The sequence below is a fragment of the Lynx rufus genome, unplaced genomic scaffold, assembly GCF_022079265.1.
Source record: "Lynx rufus isolate CCGP_SWC_20201006 ecotype Redwood Valley unplaced genomic scaffold, mLynRuf1.p SCAF_9, whole genome shotgun sequence".
Lineage (NCBI taxonomy): Eukaryota > Metazoa > Chordata > Mammalia > Carnivora > Felidae > Lynx > Lynx rufus.
Genome location: NW_025814897.1, coordinates 100,283,632 through 100,300,265, shown reverse-complemented (window position 1 = coordinate 100,300,265; position 16,634 = coordinate 100,283,632). Strand labels below are relative to the sequence as shown.

The 16,634-nt window shown below is 45.3% G+C and overlaps 1 protein-coding gene across 6 annotated transcripts in view; it reads right to left on the bottom strand.

Annotated features, from left to right (window-relative positions):
- Window positions 1–3,493: 3,493 nt before the first annotated feature.
- PTPRJ (protein tyrosine phosphatase receptor type J) overlaps window positions 3,494–16,634 on the bottom strand; it is a 173,347-nt gene continuing 160,206 nt past the window's right edge. For all 6 annotated transcript variants that reach the window (XM_047071633.1, XM_047071634.1, XM_047071635.1 and 3 more), the window contains 3 exons: window positions 11,854–12,014; window positions 9,739–9,874; window positions 3,494–7,141 (listed from right to left, as the gene is read on the bottom strand). In XM_047071633.1, the coding sequence (XP_046927589.1) occupies window positions 6,983–7,141; window positions 9,739–9,874; window positions 11,854–12,014 (456 nt within the window). In that variant the 3' untranslated portion in view covers window positions 3,494–6,982. The remainder of the gene's footprint in view (window positions 7,142–9,738; window positions 9,875–11,853; window positions 12,015–16,634) is intronic.

Here is a 16,634-nt window from a genome sequence, read left to right as displayed (position 1 = left end):
GAGGCTGTTTTAGTTATTGCCACAAAAATGCAACATAATAAGAGATCCCAAAGTCATAGATTCTCCTGGAGTAAATCATTCTCATGGAATCGTAGGTCAGCCAGGGACCAGCTAACTAGGTAGGGCTGGACCCAGGTGGCTCTGTTCCGAGGCACAGCCCAGCTGGGCTTGGGTGGGGCAACTCTGCTACTCAAGTGTTCATTCCAGGGCTCAGGTTCACAGGGCAGCAGCTGCCCAGCGGGGGTATTTTTCATAGCAATGGTTGAAGCACAAGAGGGTGAACAAAATCAACCGAAGTGTCTTATGATCTAGGCTCGGGACCAGTACGGTCACTTCTGCTCACATCGACAGACCAAAACAAATCGCCTGACCTCATGCTGATTCAGAGACAAGGGAGGGGGATGACGTGGGAAATCGTCATCCTCCACGAAGTCGGACCCGATCACCCGCCTACCTCTCTGGCTTCATATTGTGCTCTTAGGTCCCCTCTCAGCTAAGCTCCAGAGACTGCAGTCTCCTGGATCCCTCTTCAAAGTGCCAAATTCATTCCTGCCTCAGGGCCTTGGCACACTCTGCCACTCCCTTCCAATCCTTTCTCAGTCTAGCTGCAGTGTGTCAGCGGGTAGGTTTAATCCCTTTTAAACTTCCTGACTCTCCAGTAGGCCCTAAAATTCTACAGGGGCAGCGATCATGCCTGCTTTGTTCTCAACTGTACATACCCAGGGCCCACTGCCAGCCCACAGGTGATCAATAAAAATTTAAGTTGATAAATGAATAGCCACCATCTACTGGACGTTTCATGCATCCCAGGCAATATGCTGAGTGTTACAGCATCAAAATTTTAACCACATTCGTATTTGCAAAAATCTGAACCGTCATCTCTATTCTTTCTGAACTTACCTTCAAGCCTCCTCTTTGCTGAGAGGCAGAGTCTGAGACATGAGGGTAAGTAAGCCCAGAAACTTCCCAGTTGAAGGTGTGATGGCCAGATGACATCGGGGCTCAAAACACCCTTGGGAAGATGCCCTCATAGGGGCTGGGGTCTTTAAACTTCCCCAGCTTCAACAAGACATCAACCCACACCCACCTCTGCTTAGGCCCGAGGGCTGTGTATTCAACAAGGTCCACAGACTTGCCACTCTCTCCTGCCACTCGGGGAGAACTTCAGCTTTCGGCCACCTAACGCGTATCAAAAGCAGGAAAGTTTGGGATTTCCACTCAGTCCATTCGGGCAGGGGAAGAACAAAAGCTCAGGCCTCCAAACTCGGACCTGTCTACCGCCATACATCCATCAGGAAGCATCGCTTGTAAAGCAAAATACTTTCTATCCTCAACCAGGAATAATTAAACGGTAATATGCTCCAGATCTGTGCTTTCTTGCCTAAGGAGAAGAGTCATTACAGTCGTGGCCTCAGGCAGACCTGGACATACCAGCAGTAAGTAGCCTTCCTGGAAAACTGACCTTCCTTCAACACAGCATTTCACAGTCAACAGCTCAGGCATGTGCTGGAACTGTTACTAGTTATTTTGCACTTGGCAAGCAGGCCAGCATGAAGCCGCAGTCTCCAGATGGTTGGGAGAGACCAGGAGGATGGGGGGGCGGATGCGGGGGCGGTTAGGAGGGAGAGACAGCAGGAGCCGGCTATGAGCAAGGTCCTAGAGGAACCTGGAGGAACCCCCAACCACTGCTGAGGACCTAGTGGGGCCTGGCGGCAGGGAACCCTGTCTCCCCACTGAAAGGGCTGTACGTGCCCTGTTCGGTGTGGTAAATTCTACCCCTGGCTCCTGTTAACAGGGCTCCATTCCCCTCCACCAGCCCAGCGTCTGGTAGGTGCCCTTCCTTCCAGCCCCTGTGACACCACGTGACCACCATGCAGCTTCCATCCAGAGAAAACAGTGAAGGTAAAGTGTGTGTGTGTGTGTGTGTGTGTGTGTGTGTGTGTGCACGCGGTTACTTACGTATCATGTACACGCACACCTGGAGAAGAGTGTCAGGCGTGAGACTGCTTCAGGCGACCACACAGTCCCGGAGCTTCTTCCCTTCCAGGCTCGTCCGCCGCCCGCGCGCTCACCCTCCGGTGCTCCCGCTCCGGCCTCCCGGACACGCGCAGGGTCCCCGAGGGCGCAATGCCTGGGCTGTCACGCCCCCAACCGCCCCCCCTTCTCCTCCTGCGAACAGTCCGCTTAAGACTCGGCTCGAAAACCACCACCCGTATTTCCGGAATCCGGTTACCTGTGCCTTTAAACCCTGGTACCTCGTGCATTCCTTTTGGGTTTGAGGCACCTGGGGCGGCTTCTTACGCGAGGACCTCTGCTGTATTCATCTCCATTCCCTGGCCGGCCTGCGGCGTGTGCACCGCGGCTCTGGGAACGGCCTCTAGTCTCCCCGCAAGCAGGCATGCGCGCCGAGCACGCGCCGGAAAGCTTTCTCTCGTTGGCATGGGGGTGTGCACCGCCTGCCGTGTGACAGCCACGAGTTCATGCCTCCGAGGGTGAAATGCTGGTTTTCCTTACACCTGCATGACCCAACATACTAAAGCTTTTATTTACATAAAATAACTCACATAAAAGAGGGGGATCTGTTTCCCCCTCTGTTTTTGCTCCATGAGGGCAAAGGTTTTTGTCCTTTTTGTTTGTGGTTGAACCCGGTATTTTGCTTTACCAGCCACAGAGGCAGAGTGGCTGGTGCATCACAGGCACTAAGGGATAGTGGCTGGTGCATAGTTGGCACTCAAAAACTGTCCAGATTGCTACAGTGTCCCAGAAATTCTGGGATTCCCCAAATCCATCACTGAAAAAAAAAAAAATCTGAAAATCCTGGGGACTTGCCTAAGGTATGTGTGCTGCGACCAAATGGCACAAATGGAGTGTCTGTCCATCTGTAGACCCATGTGTCTGACCCTGTGAAAGCACACGCAGCCACATCTCAGATGCACACTCACTTCTTCTTCCAAGTCTCCTCTTCACTTAGTCTCCCTGGATGTGTGTTTTGGGCTGGATTATGTCTCCCCAAATTCATAGCTTAAAGTCCTAACCCCAGTACCTCAGAATGTATTTGGAGGTACTGTCTTTAAAGAGGTGATGATGGTAAAATTTAAGTCGTTAGGGTGGGCCTTAATCCTTTATGACTGGTTTCCTGATAAAAAGGGGAGATCAGGTCACAGACAGACACAGAGGGAAGACCGAGTGAAGACACAGGGAAGATGGCGGCCATCTGCATCAAAGAGAGAAGCTTCCGAGGAAACCAACCTGCCAGCGCCTTGATCTTGGACTTCTGGCCTCCGGAACTGAGAGAGATTAAATTCCTGTTGTTTAAGCTTCCTGGCCTGTGGCACTTTGTTGTGGCCCCAGCAAACTAACACAGTGTACAAAATCCAAAAGGGACACATGTTTTTGTTAAGAACGCCCCAATTAAACACAGGCCCGTACACTGCTCAGGAAACGAAATGGTGGGGACCTAAAGTAAAAAGTGGGACAAAAAAGAAACAAAAGGCACCGTGTGTTGACACTTTTTATATTTGGTATTTGTGAGTCTTTTAAAAAAATTTTTTTTTCAGGCCATTTTTTCCTTAAAAAAAAAAAAAAAAGCAACCAACAGCAATACTCTGTACAAGTATAACAAACATTAGAAATATGCATCATTCCAAAATAGTTACAAGAAAATTACAGTTTTAGAGTCCATATCAACACATCCTGTTCATACGTGCCCCCGAGGGAAAAATGCTACAGTATGTCGAACACTTGGCTGCTATACAGTCTGAAAACGCAGAACTTGGACTTTTGAGGCAAACCAACATAGTCACCAAGCCTTGTTTAGCACAGTAAGTGCAACCCAGCACTGCAAAAGAAAACCAGCCTTTTTCATCTCTGATGAAAAGCAAACATGAGTCAGATGCAAAGGTGGCCCCCACCCCCAACGAGCCTCCGGCTCGACGAAGCCCAACTCCAGTGCAGTCAAATCTGCCAAAGTCCACCGGAGGTCACTAGGTGCCCGCAGGGAACAGACTCCCAAATGTCACTTCCCACCGGTGCCAAACGTCACTAGGTTTACCTTTGGAGGCAAACGTCCTCACTCTTGGGAGAAGGTACCGATGCCCCAAATCCCCCAGACCAACTGACCACCAACCTTCAGGCCTTTCACTGATAACTAATCCCACCCTGGCCATTTTTCTGTGTGCAACAGGCAAATAGGAAAGCAGGGGTGATCACACCATCTCCGCGATTCCGCTGGACTCCTCAGATTTTAGTTCATCGTTCCTGGGAGGCTTTGGGGCAGGAGCTCGAAAGCACCTTCTCTTTTCTATGGCCAATCCCCAGCCCGTGTGTCCTTTATATTTACACAATTATCTTCCCTTTTCAATCACTGTGCTATAAATACCCTCACCACCCCCACCGGTCCCCAAACCCAGCCCTCTTCAGGATGCAGAGAAGCATCGTGACCTTCACATGACCTGCCATGTGGAATCCAGACCTCTCTACCACGAGCCTTCCTCCCAGGACTGGGAATGACATCTGAGAGTGGCTTAGCTGGGGCTCCTGCCCATTTCCCAAACCCATACCAGGCGGAAGGAAGGAGAGTTTCTGGGGTTTTGTGTGATTTTACACAGTATGTTTATAATTATTGTTGCTTTAGCCTTCTAAAGGAATTTTTGGAGCCAAGTCCTTCCCTCCGATTTCTCTGTGGCAGGGAATGTAGGCAGGGCCGGGCAGAGCATCTTTGTCAAAAGTGACTTCTACACCCCCATTCCAGTGGCTTCCTGACAAGTAAAGTGGAGAGGGGCATGACCCACAGAACTGCGGCCCCGGGCAGGGACCTCCGAATGCCGTCACGGAGCTCTGAGAGCTGCACGCATGGAGGGGCAGACCAGTGTGAAGGTTTGGAAGCAATCTGCCCAAAGCCAGCTTCACTCAACAGCCCGGGACGGCGTGGCTTCCCTGATGCAGGCCTAAAGAGCCGAAGGCCCCTCTGAAGGGGAGTCAAGATGGCCCAACCAGGCCCATACAACCCATTCCTCGCAGGGGCTGATGCTGAATGAACTGCTTGCCACAAGAGAGAGCAAAGGGTTCGGCGAAAAGTGCAATTTCTGTGTGGGAAGTAAGTCCTCCCCAGACACTGACACGACCACCTCCTCTCCTTTTAATCCTTTTAGTACCTCAAAGGGAAAAGGGGACAAAAGACGTACAAGCGCTAAGCCTCTGAACCGAATCAAGGGCTTTCAGTACGTTGCGGTTCACCCTCCATAACCCACTAGCACGTCCAGTCAGTTCTCAAGGTGCTAGCAAGTTGAGGAACACGGCAGCATCGGGAGACGGGCTCCCCCAGGTCAAGAGTGACCGGGGCACCCGGAGAAGACCCCGCTCCCATTTTCACTAGGACACAGTTGTCCTGAATTTACAGCAGGATTTATTACTGTGGAAAACGGCCACAGGAATCCGGGGACTTGGTAATTCCTTCATAAGACCTTCTCTACTTCATTGCCTATAGGAGGATAAATTCAAAACCTCTTCAAAATATAACCTGAGCCACAATATAAAATAAAAAGAAACAAACCCTTTCATGTTAATGCCTTGAGAAGTTTACAGATTATGTACCAATAAAATAAATCCTCATAAATTCTGAAATTCTTGGTGGATACACACCTGAAGCAAAAAAAAAACAAAAAAAATAATCTACATTAAAAAAATCAAAAGTAATTACAGCAGCAGTATAGTGAAAAGAGGTTTTAAAAATAATTACATCTTTGATACAAATTCAAACTCTGTACACCTCAATTCAAAGGAATGACTGTTTTAAGAGTTTAGTATATATATATACAGTAGATACCGATATGTGTCACTGCAGATAGACTAAAGCCAGTGGACTTTGAGGGAGGAGGGATTAATCAGACACGGTTTTCACACTGAAGTGTTCACAGATTGCCACGCTTTCAAACACACACACACATACACACAGACACGGACACACAGACGCACATAAAATGCCAACCTGAGTAAAACGTTACTAAAAACCTAGAGCATCATGAATCACTAAGTCACATATTGCACCTTTAAATAATCCTTCTTACCAAATACAGAAATGAGAAAAAAGGATGAAACAGGGACAAGAGAAGGAGATTATATCACTGTAGGGTTCCTCTGCTTTCCCCCACCCCCAGAAATTCTCAAGGTGATACTTGGTTTCCACTCTCACTCAACCAATGGGCTGAAAATGTGGCCAACAGAAATGTCTTTGGGGAAAACCGGGAGAGAAAGGGGAAAAAAAGAATAGAGCACGAAACATGGGGGACGGGGAGGCCTCCTCTAGTCAAATGAGAACAGGAATGTTACCGAGAAGGCTGAACCTCAGATACTAAACTACTGTTTAAATATTCCTTATATTCCAATTATGAGATTCAATACAAAAATAGAGATATCTACTGAGTTTTGCCTGTGGAAGCATAATTCAGAAAAGGCACATGTTCAAATAGAAAACCCAGGCAGAAGAGGTACCACGTACCCCTCCCGACATGATAATCATCCACAATCACGTATTTTCCATCAGCTAGATTCCAAGATACAGTAGGTAAAAATAGATCTCTGATACTTAAAATATATTCAACCCAACACAATCCTGGCTTTAGCATGTGAATCATATAAAATAGTCTTTTTTAAAAAGAATCTGTTTTGAAAAAGAAAAAAAAAAAATCATAGCTCACTTTTCCTGGTGTTCCATAATTCTCAAGGAAAAAAAAAAAAAAGTGAACTCATCCCATTGGTATTCAGGAATGTAGTTGATTAACTCAACACCCATCCACAGCCCCTGACAGCCCCAACTTCTCATTTGTCATGTTCTACATGTGCAGCTTCACACCCTCAAATTAGTTCTAACAAAACAGAACAAAGAATAAGATATTAGACATATAAAAACATGTCGACATCGGGGCATTTTCCTTCGCTGTGGGTGTGACGGTCCGGTTCACTCCAGAAAGGTTTTACTTTGGAACTAGGCGATGTAACCATTTGTCTTTCCAAACGCAGTCACTGGTGCAAGGTTTTCATAGATTGTCATTGCAGTTGTGTTCTGGTAGATAAGATCTACTTTTGAGTCCTTCTGGGATCTGATGATATCCAAAACACACTGGTTGAGGAAAACATACTGGTCCTGTTAGAAAAGTAAAAAGAGAAAGCAAATGAGCGGAGGTCCCAGAGATTAGCACCCAAGGTTACTTTCAGATTACCACCACTCCCCCAAACCCATCAGCCCCACAATGAACAAAGCCAACAAGATTTTCTTGGTTACTGAGCATGGGCGGTGTAAGGAGTAAATTGTGATTCTCAACAGAGGGGACAGGTTAAGGGGGATAATCTGGGTAGAGTTGGGTGGGGACCACCCTCAGGCAAGCTCGTCAGAATATGCAGGTAGCCATTAAAAAAGGAAGAGTAAAAAGGTATATGCTGAAAGATATCCAGGGTGCTATAAGAGAAAAAAAAAAAATCACAGGGCAGAATTAGATATAACATAAAATCCAATGAAAAAAAATATTCCATGTGTCAATATCCAAGATATATAAAAAAAACCTACACAACTCGACAGCCAAAAAACAATCTGATTAGAAAACGGGCAGAGGAACTTAATAGACACTTCTCCAAAGAAGACATATAGATGGTCCACAGACACACGAAAAGATGCTCAACATCACTCATCATCAGGGAAATGCAAATCAAAACCACCGTGAGATATTACCTCACACCTGTCAGAAGGGCTAGTATCAAAAAGACAAAAAACAACAAGGACTGGAGAGGATGTGGAGAAAAGGGGACCCTTGTGCACTATTGGTGGGAATGTAAATTGGTACAGCCACTATGGAAAACAATATGAAAGTTCCTCAAAAAATTAAAACCAGAAATACAATTGTGATCCAGTAAGTCCACTACTGGGTATTTACCCAAAGAAAACAAAACACTAATTGAAAAAGATATGTGAACCCCTATGTTTGTTGCAGTATTTTTACAGTAGCCAAGATAGGAAAGCAACCCAAGCATCCATCAATAGATGATAAATAAAGACGTGGTATAAATATGCAATGGAATATTACTCAGCCATAATAAAGAATGAGATCTTGCCATTTGTGACAACATGGATGGATCTAAAGGGTATTATGCTAAGTGAAATAAGTCAGACAGAGAAAGACAAATACCATACGCTTTCACTTATGCATAGACTCTAAAACTCAAAACAAACACATAAAAAAGCAGAAACAGACCCATAAATACAGAGAATTGGTGGTTACCAGAGGGGAGGGGAGGGGGGAGATGGGAAAAATGGGAAAAGGGGAGTAGGAGGAACAGGCTTCCGGTTATGGAATGAATTAAGTCACGGGGATGAAAGGCACAGCATATGGAATACAGTCAATGGTACTGTAATAACCTTGTGTGGTGACAGATGGTAGTTACACTTATGATGAGCAGAACATAACATATAGACTTGTTGAATCACTCTGTTGTACACCTGAAACGAATGTAACATTGTGTGTGTGTCATCTGTACTCAGTTTTTTTAAAGAGCACCAGCCATAACAAAAAAATTAAAAAAAGTACTGTGTGTGTGCGTGTGTACATGTGTTTTTCTACAGATGTACATAAAGAAACCTATAGTGATATACACAAACTGTAAGCATTGGCTACCTCTAGGGAAGAAAAAGTAAAAGAGAAAAATACATTCTATATAATCCTGTTTTGTTAGATGTCTTAATATGAACAAGTTTACATTATCTTCAAACTACAAAAAAAAAAAAGGACCAAGAAAAGAATTTGTGGGCAGGTATAAGATTTCTGTGTTTCTTCAAAGAAGATAAAAGACTGAGTTCTACTCTACATAATTATAGCAGGAAAAAAAAAATCTCTTCTGACCAACACAGGAGGTGAATTCTACACTTTCTTCCACAACCATGCTGCTCGCCCAAAAGCACACGATGTACCCAGGCCTCCAGAACATTCCCTGCTAGACTCAAAAACACAGCACATATTCATGGAGTTCTAAATTGGTACAGGGCGACAGCCTGATACAAAATTAATATTCTGCTCTCATCCCAGTCAAGACACATTCCTTCCTACAGCGTTGAAGAAGGCAATTTCCCAATATATTTGCTGAGAACATGACTTGAAAACAATGTTTGTCAGGAACATTTCAGGGAAAGCCGAATCCAATGGGTCTTACCCAACTGACATTGTAGATACTAAGCATGAAGTTTCTCAGCTGGCCAGCCATCCCCCGGGGACTATGATAATTGATGTTCTTTTACATTCACAGGGCTAGGTGAGGATACACCGCTATATGAACATTATGCCTATTTCATTCACATTGCTAACATCTGAGAAGTCCGTTTCATCAGCTTGTTTTAAGGAGGGTCAGACCTTCTCAGAAACAAAGCATGAAGATACCAGTTTTAAGAGTTTACAACCCGGAAGACAAAGTTCAGAGAACTGCTAAGATTATTTGATGAGTTAGTGGCCGCAAGGTAAGGAATCCAGGTATGATCTTGGTGTGTACTGTTCCATTGCTGGTATCACTACCACCATATCACCATATCGGATAATTCAATCGCAGTTAAGGATCTAAAAGAAATCCAGTGTTACCTCACAGCCCAGAACCAGAAAGACCTAGAAGGGTGAAGTGTTTCAACACAAGTATGTGACATGATGCAACCTTTTGAAAACAGGATTGAAAAAGCGGACTGCCAGACACAGAGCTCGGCCTCACCTCTGTTTGCACCATTAAAGGCCTGTGCATTCGAAGGTCATACACAATCCCATACACATCCACAGTGTTCTCGTTCTCTATCTGGTAGATAAGACGATCGATGGCAATGAACGTGCCTGTCCTTCCAACCCCAGCACTGAAGAAAAAAAGACATGAACACATCACCATGGGTTACCTCTAACGTAAAATGCTCAAATGTGCATTTGTGCATGTATCTTGCTCCCCTCCACCATCAATGCCCAGGATCATGAAACATTTGCTCAACTAAAACCTCAGCAAATTGGATTACACTAGCTTGGGACTGGGACCCAATCCCTAAAGTTCATTTTGCGTCAAATATCACAAATAAAACCTCTTGCTAGAGCGGCTTGAATCTCAGTCCCATTCAAATTATTAACCATAACCCAGGATGGCAAGTTTCATCAATTTGTTCCCCATAGGGCAACAAAGCCCCTCTTCATCTTTCCTAAATTAATTGCTTTAGCCTAAAAGCTAGCTAGTTGTCTTATTGGGCTAGAGCAGGAAGTGGGGACAAACTTTTTCTGTAAAGGACCAGACAGTAAATATCTTTGGCTTTGCACACTAAATGATCTCTTTCTGCCATTTTAGCATGAAAGTAACTAGAGGCAATATGTAAGCAAACAGGCATGGCTCTGTTCCAATACAACTTTATTCGTAAAGGGATTGTGGTAATAGTTTCACAGGTGTATACTTGCCTCCAAACTCATGCAGTTGTATACATTAATTTATGTACAGTTTTGTATGCCAAAAAAAAAAATGTTTTAAATAAACCAATAAAATGAACTAAAACTATGCATTTCTTTTTTTTTTTTTTTTTTTTTAATTTTTTTTTTTTTCAACGTTTATTTATTTTTGGGACAGAGAGAGACAGAGCATGAACGGGGGAGGGGCAGAGAGAGAGGGAGACACAGAATCGGAAACAGGCTCCAGGCTCTGAGCCATCAGCCCAGAGCCCGACGCGGGGCTCGAACCCACGGACCGTGAGATCGTGACCTGGCTGAAGTCGGACACTTAACCAACTGCGCCACCCAGGCGCCCCAAAACTATGCATTTCAACTTCACTAAATAACAAACCAAAATGCTGAATGAAGAAAGCAGGTTGCAGAATGATGTCTACATCATAAAATTTGGCAAAAGCTTAAAGCTATATAAAACCACAGATATACATACATATGTAATAAAATATAAAAGCATACAAGGGAATGATTCAGATCTTTAGAACCATGTTTAACTGTGTAAGGACACTGATAAGTAGCAACTTTATATCTGGAACATATTATTAACAAAAAGAAACATGGCCTCATGCCATAGTTTATTAGATTATTACTCTATTTTTGTAAGGTTGAAATATCTTTTTTTAAATTTTTTTTAATGTTTATTTATTTTTGAGACAGAGGGAGACAGAGCGCAAGAGGGGGAGGGGCAGAGAGAGAGGGAGACACAGAATCTGAAACAGGCTCCAGGCTCTGAGCTGTCAGCACAAAGCCCGATGCCGGGCTCGAACTCATGAACTGTGAGATCTTGACCTGAGCCGAAGTCAGATGCTCAACCGACTGAGCCACCCAGACCCCCCTAGGTTGAAATATTTTATAAGAAAATGTCATAGGGGCACTTGGGTGGCTCCGTTGGTTCAGCATCTGACTCTTGATCTCGGCTCAGGTCATGATCTCACGGTATGTGAGTTTGAGCCCCGTGTCAGGCTCTAAGCTGACAGTGCAGAACCTGCTTGGAATTCTGTCTCTCCCTCTCTCTGCCCCTCCCCAACTTGTTCTCTCTCTCTCTCTCTCTCTCTCTCTCTCTCTCTCAAAATAAATAAATAAACTTAATAAAATGTTATAAGTAAGATATAAATTAGAATATATTATAGTCTTAAAAAAAACACAGGCAACCTACCAGATCTGGCCCATGGTAATAGTTTGCCAACCTCTGTTCTAAAAGCCTCAGGGCTTAGGGAATAAGTCCATGGTCCCTTATCCAAACCTTTCTTAAATTTCCAAATGCCTGTTGCATTCCCTCTCACGCCTTGCTTTTCTAAAGTGTCCGCATTTATAATGGCGTTTGAAATCGGTCCTACGTGGAGCGCCATCTGCATACCTGCAATGCACCAGAATGGGAGACTCAGGAGGACTCTGCTTCATGTAGTCACGGACAAGGTACCGAAAATTGATGAGCAGGTCGGTGGTGTCGGGAACGCCGTGGTCCGGCCAGGAGGTGAAATGAAACTGTCGCAGAGGGTGACTCTCACTTGTCTGGAGCTAAGAACCCAGGAAAGAGAAAAGGGCACGTGAAATGGAGCAGCACCCGAAGGCTGAGCTGCATGGGATAGCTGACAGGTAGCTACAGAGGAGTGGTTACAACTAACAACTGCAATGTTACATTGGTACAGCAACTGAGAAAGTGCTCGCTCACCAAATCCCCACAATGTGCCCAAGAGGGAGGGTTTATCATCCCCTTTAAAGATTCTGAAAAAGTGAATCAACTCCCCCCACTCAGCCTAGATGCAGGACAAGTGCATCATCCTCTGATCCTGAGTTCAGATCTTCCTTTCCCACTACAGGTGCCTGCCAGTAATGCACTCACAGTCTCACAGTCCTATATCTACACCTTCTTAGAGCTTCATGAAGCCCGTCCCTGAGCCCACATGGGAAGGTCATCAACCAAAACACCAAAAATGAACTATACTGATGCAACTCTGATAATCAGAACCTTTGGGGTGAGAGCTGCCTCACAATCCGTGAGCCTTCCGGAGAGTCTCACGAAGCGACAGGCAACTGGCGAGCACCAAGGAAGTATTTAGAATTGCAAGAGTTTGAGAAAAGACCATCCCCCCTCAAAGAAAATAAAAAAGAAAGAAAGAAAAAGAAAAAGAAAAAAGCATCTATTTCAACATCAGACAACAGGAAGTGGATCTCGTTATAACAGTTAGTTATGACACAGACTAGTTTCCTACCGCAGATTGAAGCATGTACCTTTTGTCATCAGAACTCCACCCAGGCTGGGCCATTCCTGCCCTGGATTCAAGTGTTCTCACTACGTCCGTCCCCGGCACTGACCTCACCCACATACCTACATCTGGACTGCAGGCATTTCCATGTCGTTTATGACAGCTACCTTTTGAAGCTTTTTTTTTTTTGTGTGTGTGTATATATGTTATAAAAGCAGTGTATTCGCATTGTTCAAAACATGGAAAAGAGTAGAGAAAGGGGCAGAGTGAGGGACAGGGTACTGGGAAGTCTCATACACACAAAGGTGACATTCACAAATTTAACCGAAAGTACTGATCCAAAGAAGGAAAGCAGTTATGTGAGATAAGGAGAGGAAGGGGTGGGGGGAGTTCAGACCTTTCAGGATTTATCTCTGTAGAGGGGCAAGGGGGCTCAGGTTAGGGGTGGCAGTCAAAGGAAACTTTTAGTTCTATCTGTCGCCTTCCCGCTTTTAAAAAAGAAAATAGATCTGGGGCGCCTGGGTGGCTCAGTTGGCTAAGCGTCCAACTTCGGCTCAGGTAATGATCCCACAGTTCATGGGTTTGGGCCCCACGTCAGGCTCTTATGCTGACAGCTTGGAGCCTGGAGTCTGCTTTGGATTCTGTGTCACCCTCTCTCTGCTCCTCCCTTGCTTGAACTCTGTCTCTCTCTCTCTCTCAAAAATAAACATTTAAAAAAAAAAAGGAATGGATTCATGCATTTTGTGTAATCAAAAATTACTATTTTACTAAATGCTATGTGGTATCCTGGATTCGATCCACAGGATCGGGCTTTAGCGGAAACAGGAACAGGAAAGGGCTTTAGCAGAAAAACGTGAAACCCAAATGAAGTCTGGAGTTTAGTTAACAAAAATGGTAACAGTCACGGTAATTTTCTTTAAATAATGTGGACAATTCCACCCGTGATTCCCCTCCACAAGGGTGAACCCCTAGCACTGAAAGCAACAAAGGATAATCCAGTCTGTTTTAAATGGACGAAATCTATAGAAATAAGTATATTTTAAGGGCTTCTCAACCACTATTATCAGCGTGTGATAAAAGCTTGGACAGCACTTCCAGAGGAGGAATTGAAATGTTAACTGAAACCAGGACATCTGAGGCACAGCCAATCAGTAAAGAATTAATACTTCTGTATCCGTGACTTATAGAATCTTCAAGGATAATTCTTGTAAACTACAACCTAACCTACCAGCACCCCCATAAAAGTCAACACCACTGAATCTACTCCCAGGCTTTTCTTTTGTGCACTATTCACAATATGCATAAAATTTTGTCTGCTGGTATGTTTCACTTAATTGCATTCTCACATCTCCTCATGGTAATTATGCAGTCTACACAGCCATCATTTCTAATAGCTAAATAATGATACACTGCGAGATAACCTATAGTTTAGTTATCCATCCTCCAAAAGCTAGAAATTTGCACGGGTTCTAAATTTTCCTCCATTATAAATAGTGCTGAGCCTCCTCTTTGTGAATAATAAGCCTTGTCCTATATTTCAGATTATTTCTTTAAGACAGAGTCTCAAACGTGGAACCACCAGATCAAAGGAGAGTGGTCATTTTTATGCTTCCGATATAAACTGCAGAAGGGTTATACCAATTTACACGCCCACCAAAAGATATCAATGTTGCTTCATTGTCCCTAACCACCCTTAAGAAAAAAGGCAGGGGCACCTGGGTGACTCAGTGGGTTAAGCGTCTGATTCTTGATTTCCCCTCAGGTCATGATCTCACGGTTCATGAATTCGAGCCTCCCATCGGGCTCTGTGCTGACAGCGTAGATGGAGCCTGCTGGGGATTCTCTCTCTCCCTCTCTCTCTCTGCCCCTCCCCCACTGATGCTCACTCACTCTCTCTCTCAATATAAATATATAAACTTTAAAAGAAAGAAAAAAAGGACACATAATCTGCCTACGCAATGTAATTGGATTTTTCAAATAACCTTTGGGGGTTAAGGCCATGTGCATACGCCCTGAAATCCAATTAATGTAACTGCTCTCATAAACTGCTCCCAAGGCACACCGCCATTCCTGGTAACACATCTGCAAGTAAATAATCCAAAAGGGCCTTGATTTGTAGCAAAAACTCTATGAGCAAGTCACCTGAAGATAGAAGGAACGGTTACTGCTGCTGATCCATTCTCTTACGATCCATTTCGTTTAGGAATTATTTATGAGGCGGGGGGGGGGGGGGGAAGGAAGGAAGGGGGAAGGGAAAAGGGAAGGGGGAAGGAAGGAAAGCAGGGAGGGAGGGAGGGAGGAAGGAAGGAAGGAAGGAAGGAAGGAAGGAGGAAGGGGGAAGGAAGGAAAGGAGGGAGGAAGGAAGGAAGGAAGGAGGAAGGGGGAAGGGAAAAGGGAAGGAAGAAGGAAGGAAGGGAGGAAGGGAGGAAGGGAGGAAGGGAGGAAGGGAGGAAGGGAGGAAGGAAGGAGAGGGGGGAAGGAAGGGAGGGAGGGAGGGAGGGAGGAAGGAAGGAAGGAAGGAAGGAAGGAGAGGGGGGAAGGAAGGAAGGGAGGGAGGGAGGGAGGGAGGGAGGAAGGAAGGAGGAAGGGGGAAGGGAAAAGGGAAGGAAGAAGGAAGGAAGGGAGGAAGGAAGGAAGGAAGGAAGGAAGGAAGGAAGGAAGGAAGAGGAAGGAAGGAAGGAGAGGGGGAAAGGAAGGAAGGGAGGGAGGGAGGGAGGGAGGGAGGAAGGAAGGAAGGAAGGAAGGAGAGGGGGGAAGGAAGGAAGGAAGGAAGGAAGGAAGGAAGGAAGGAAGGAAGGAAGGAAGGAGAAGGAGGAAGGAAGGGAGGGAGGGAGGGAGGGAGGAAGGAAGGAAGGAAGGAAGGAGAGGGGGGAAGGAAGGAAGGAAGGAAGGAAGAGAGGGAGGGAGGGAGGGAGGGAGGAAGGAAGGAAGGAAGGAAGGAGAGGGGGGAAGGGAGGGAGGGAGGAAGGAAGGAAGGAAGGAAGGAAGGAAGGAGAGGGGGGAAGGGAGGAAGGGAGGGAGGGAGGGAGGGGGGAAGGAAGGAAGGAAGGAAGGAAGGAAGGAAGGAAGGAAGGAGGAAGGAAGGAGGGGGGGAAGGAAGGGAGGGAGGGAGGGAGGGAGGAAGGAAGGAAGGAAGGAAGGAGAGGAAGGAAGGAAGGAGAGGGAGGAAGGGAGGAAGGAAGGAAGGAAGGAAGGAAGGAAGGAAGGAAGGGGGAAGGAAGGAGAGGGGGGAAGGAAGGAAGGGAGGGAGGGAGGGAGGAAGGGAGGAAGGAAGGAAAGAAGGAAGGAAGAGAGGAAGGGAGGAAGGAAGGAAGGAAGGAAGGAAGGAAGGAAGGAAGGAAGAAAGGAAGGAAGGAGAGGGAGGAAGGAAGGAAGGAAGGAGAGGGAGGAAGGAAGGAAGGAAGGAAGGAAGGAAGGAAGGAAGGAAGGAAGGGAGGGAGGGAGGAAGGAAGGAAGGGAGGAAGGGAGGAGAAAAAGAAACAGACTGACAAATAGAACAAACTGGTGGTTGCCATACGGAAAGTAGGTCAGGGGATGGGTGAAATAGGTGAAGGGGACTAAAAGGTACAAACTTCCAGTTATAAAATAAATAAGACACAGGGATGAAAAGTACAGTGTAGGGAATATAAATGCTATATGGTGACAGATGGTGACTACACTTATTACAGTGAGCACTGTGTAACATGTATAATTGTTGGGTCACTGTGCTGTACCCCTGAAACTAATATAATATTATACGTCATCTATACTTCAGTGAGAAGAAAAAAATAACTTATGAAATTTCTCAATACAGTAAAGCTAAAGAGTTGCCTTAGAGTGTATGTAGATAGTTTTATTCCGTAAAAAGAGAGCAAAAGTATTTTTCTGATGCATAAAAAAAACATATTGGTTAACATCAACCTAAAAAGTATCACCCCAAAACTAATATATA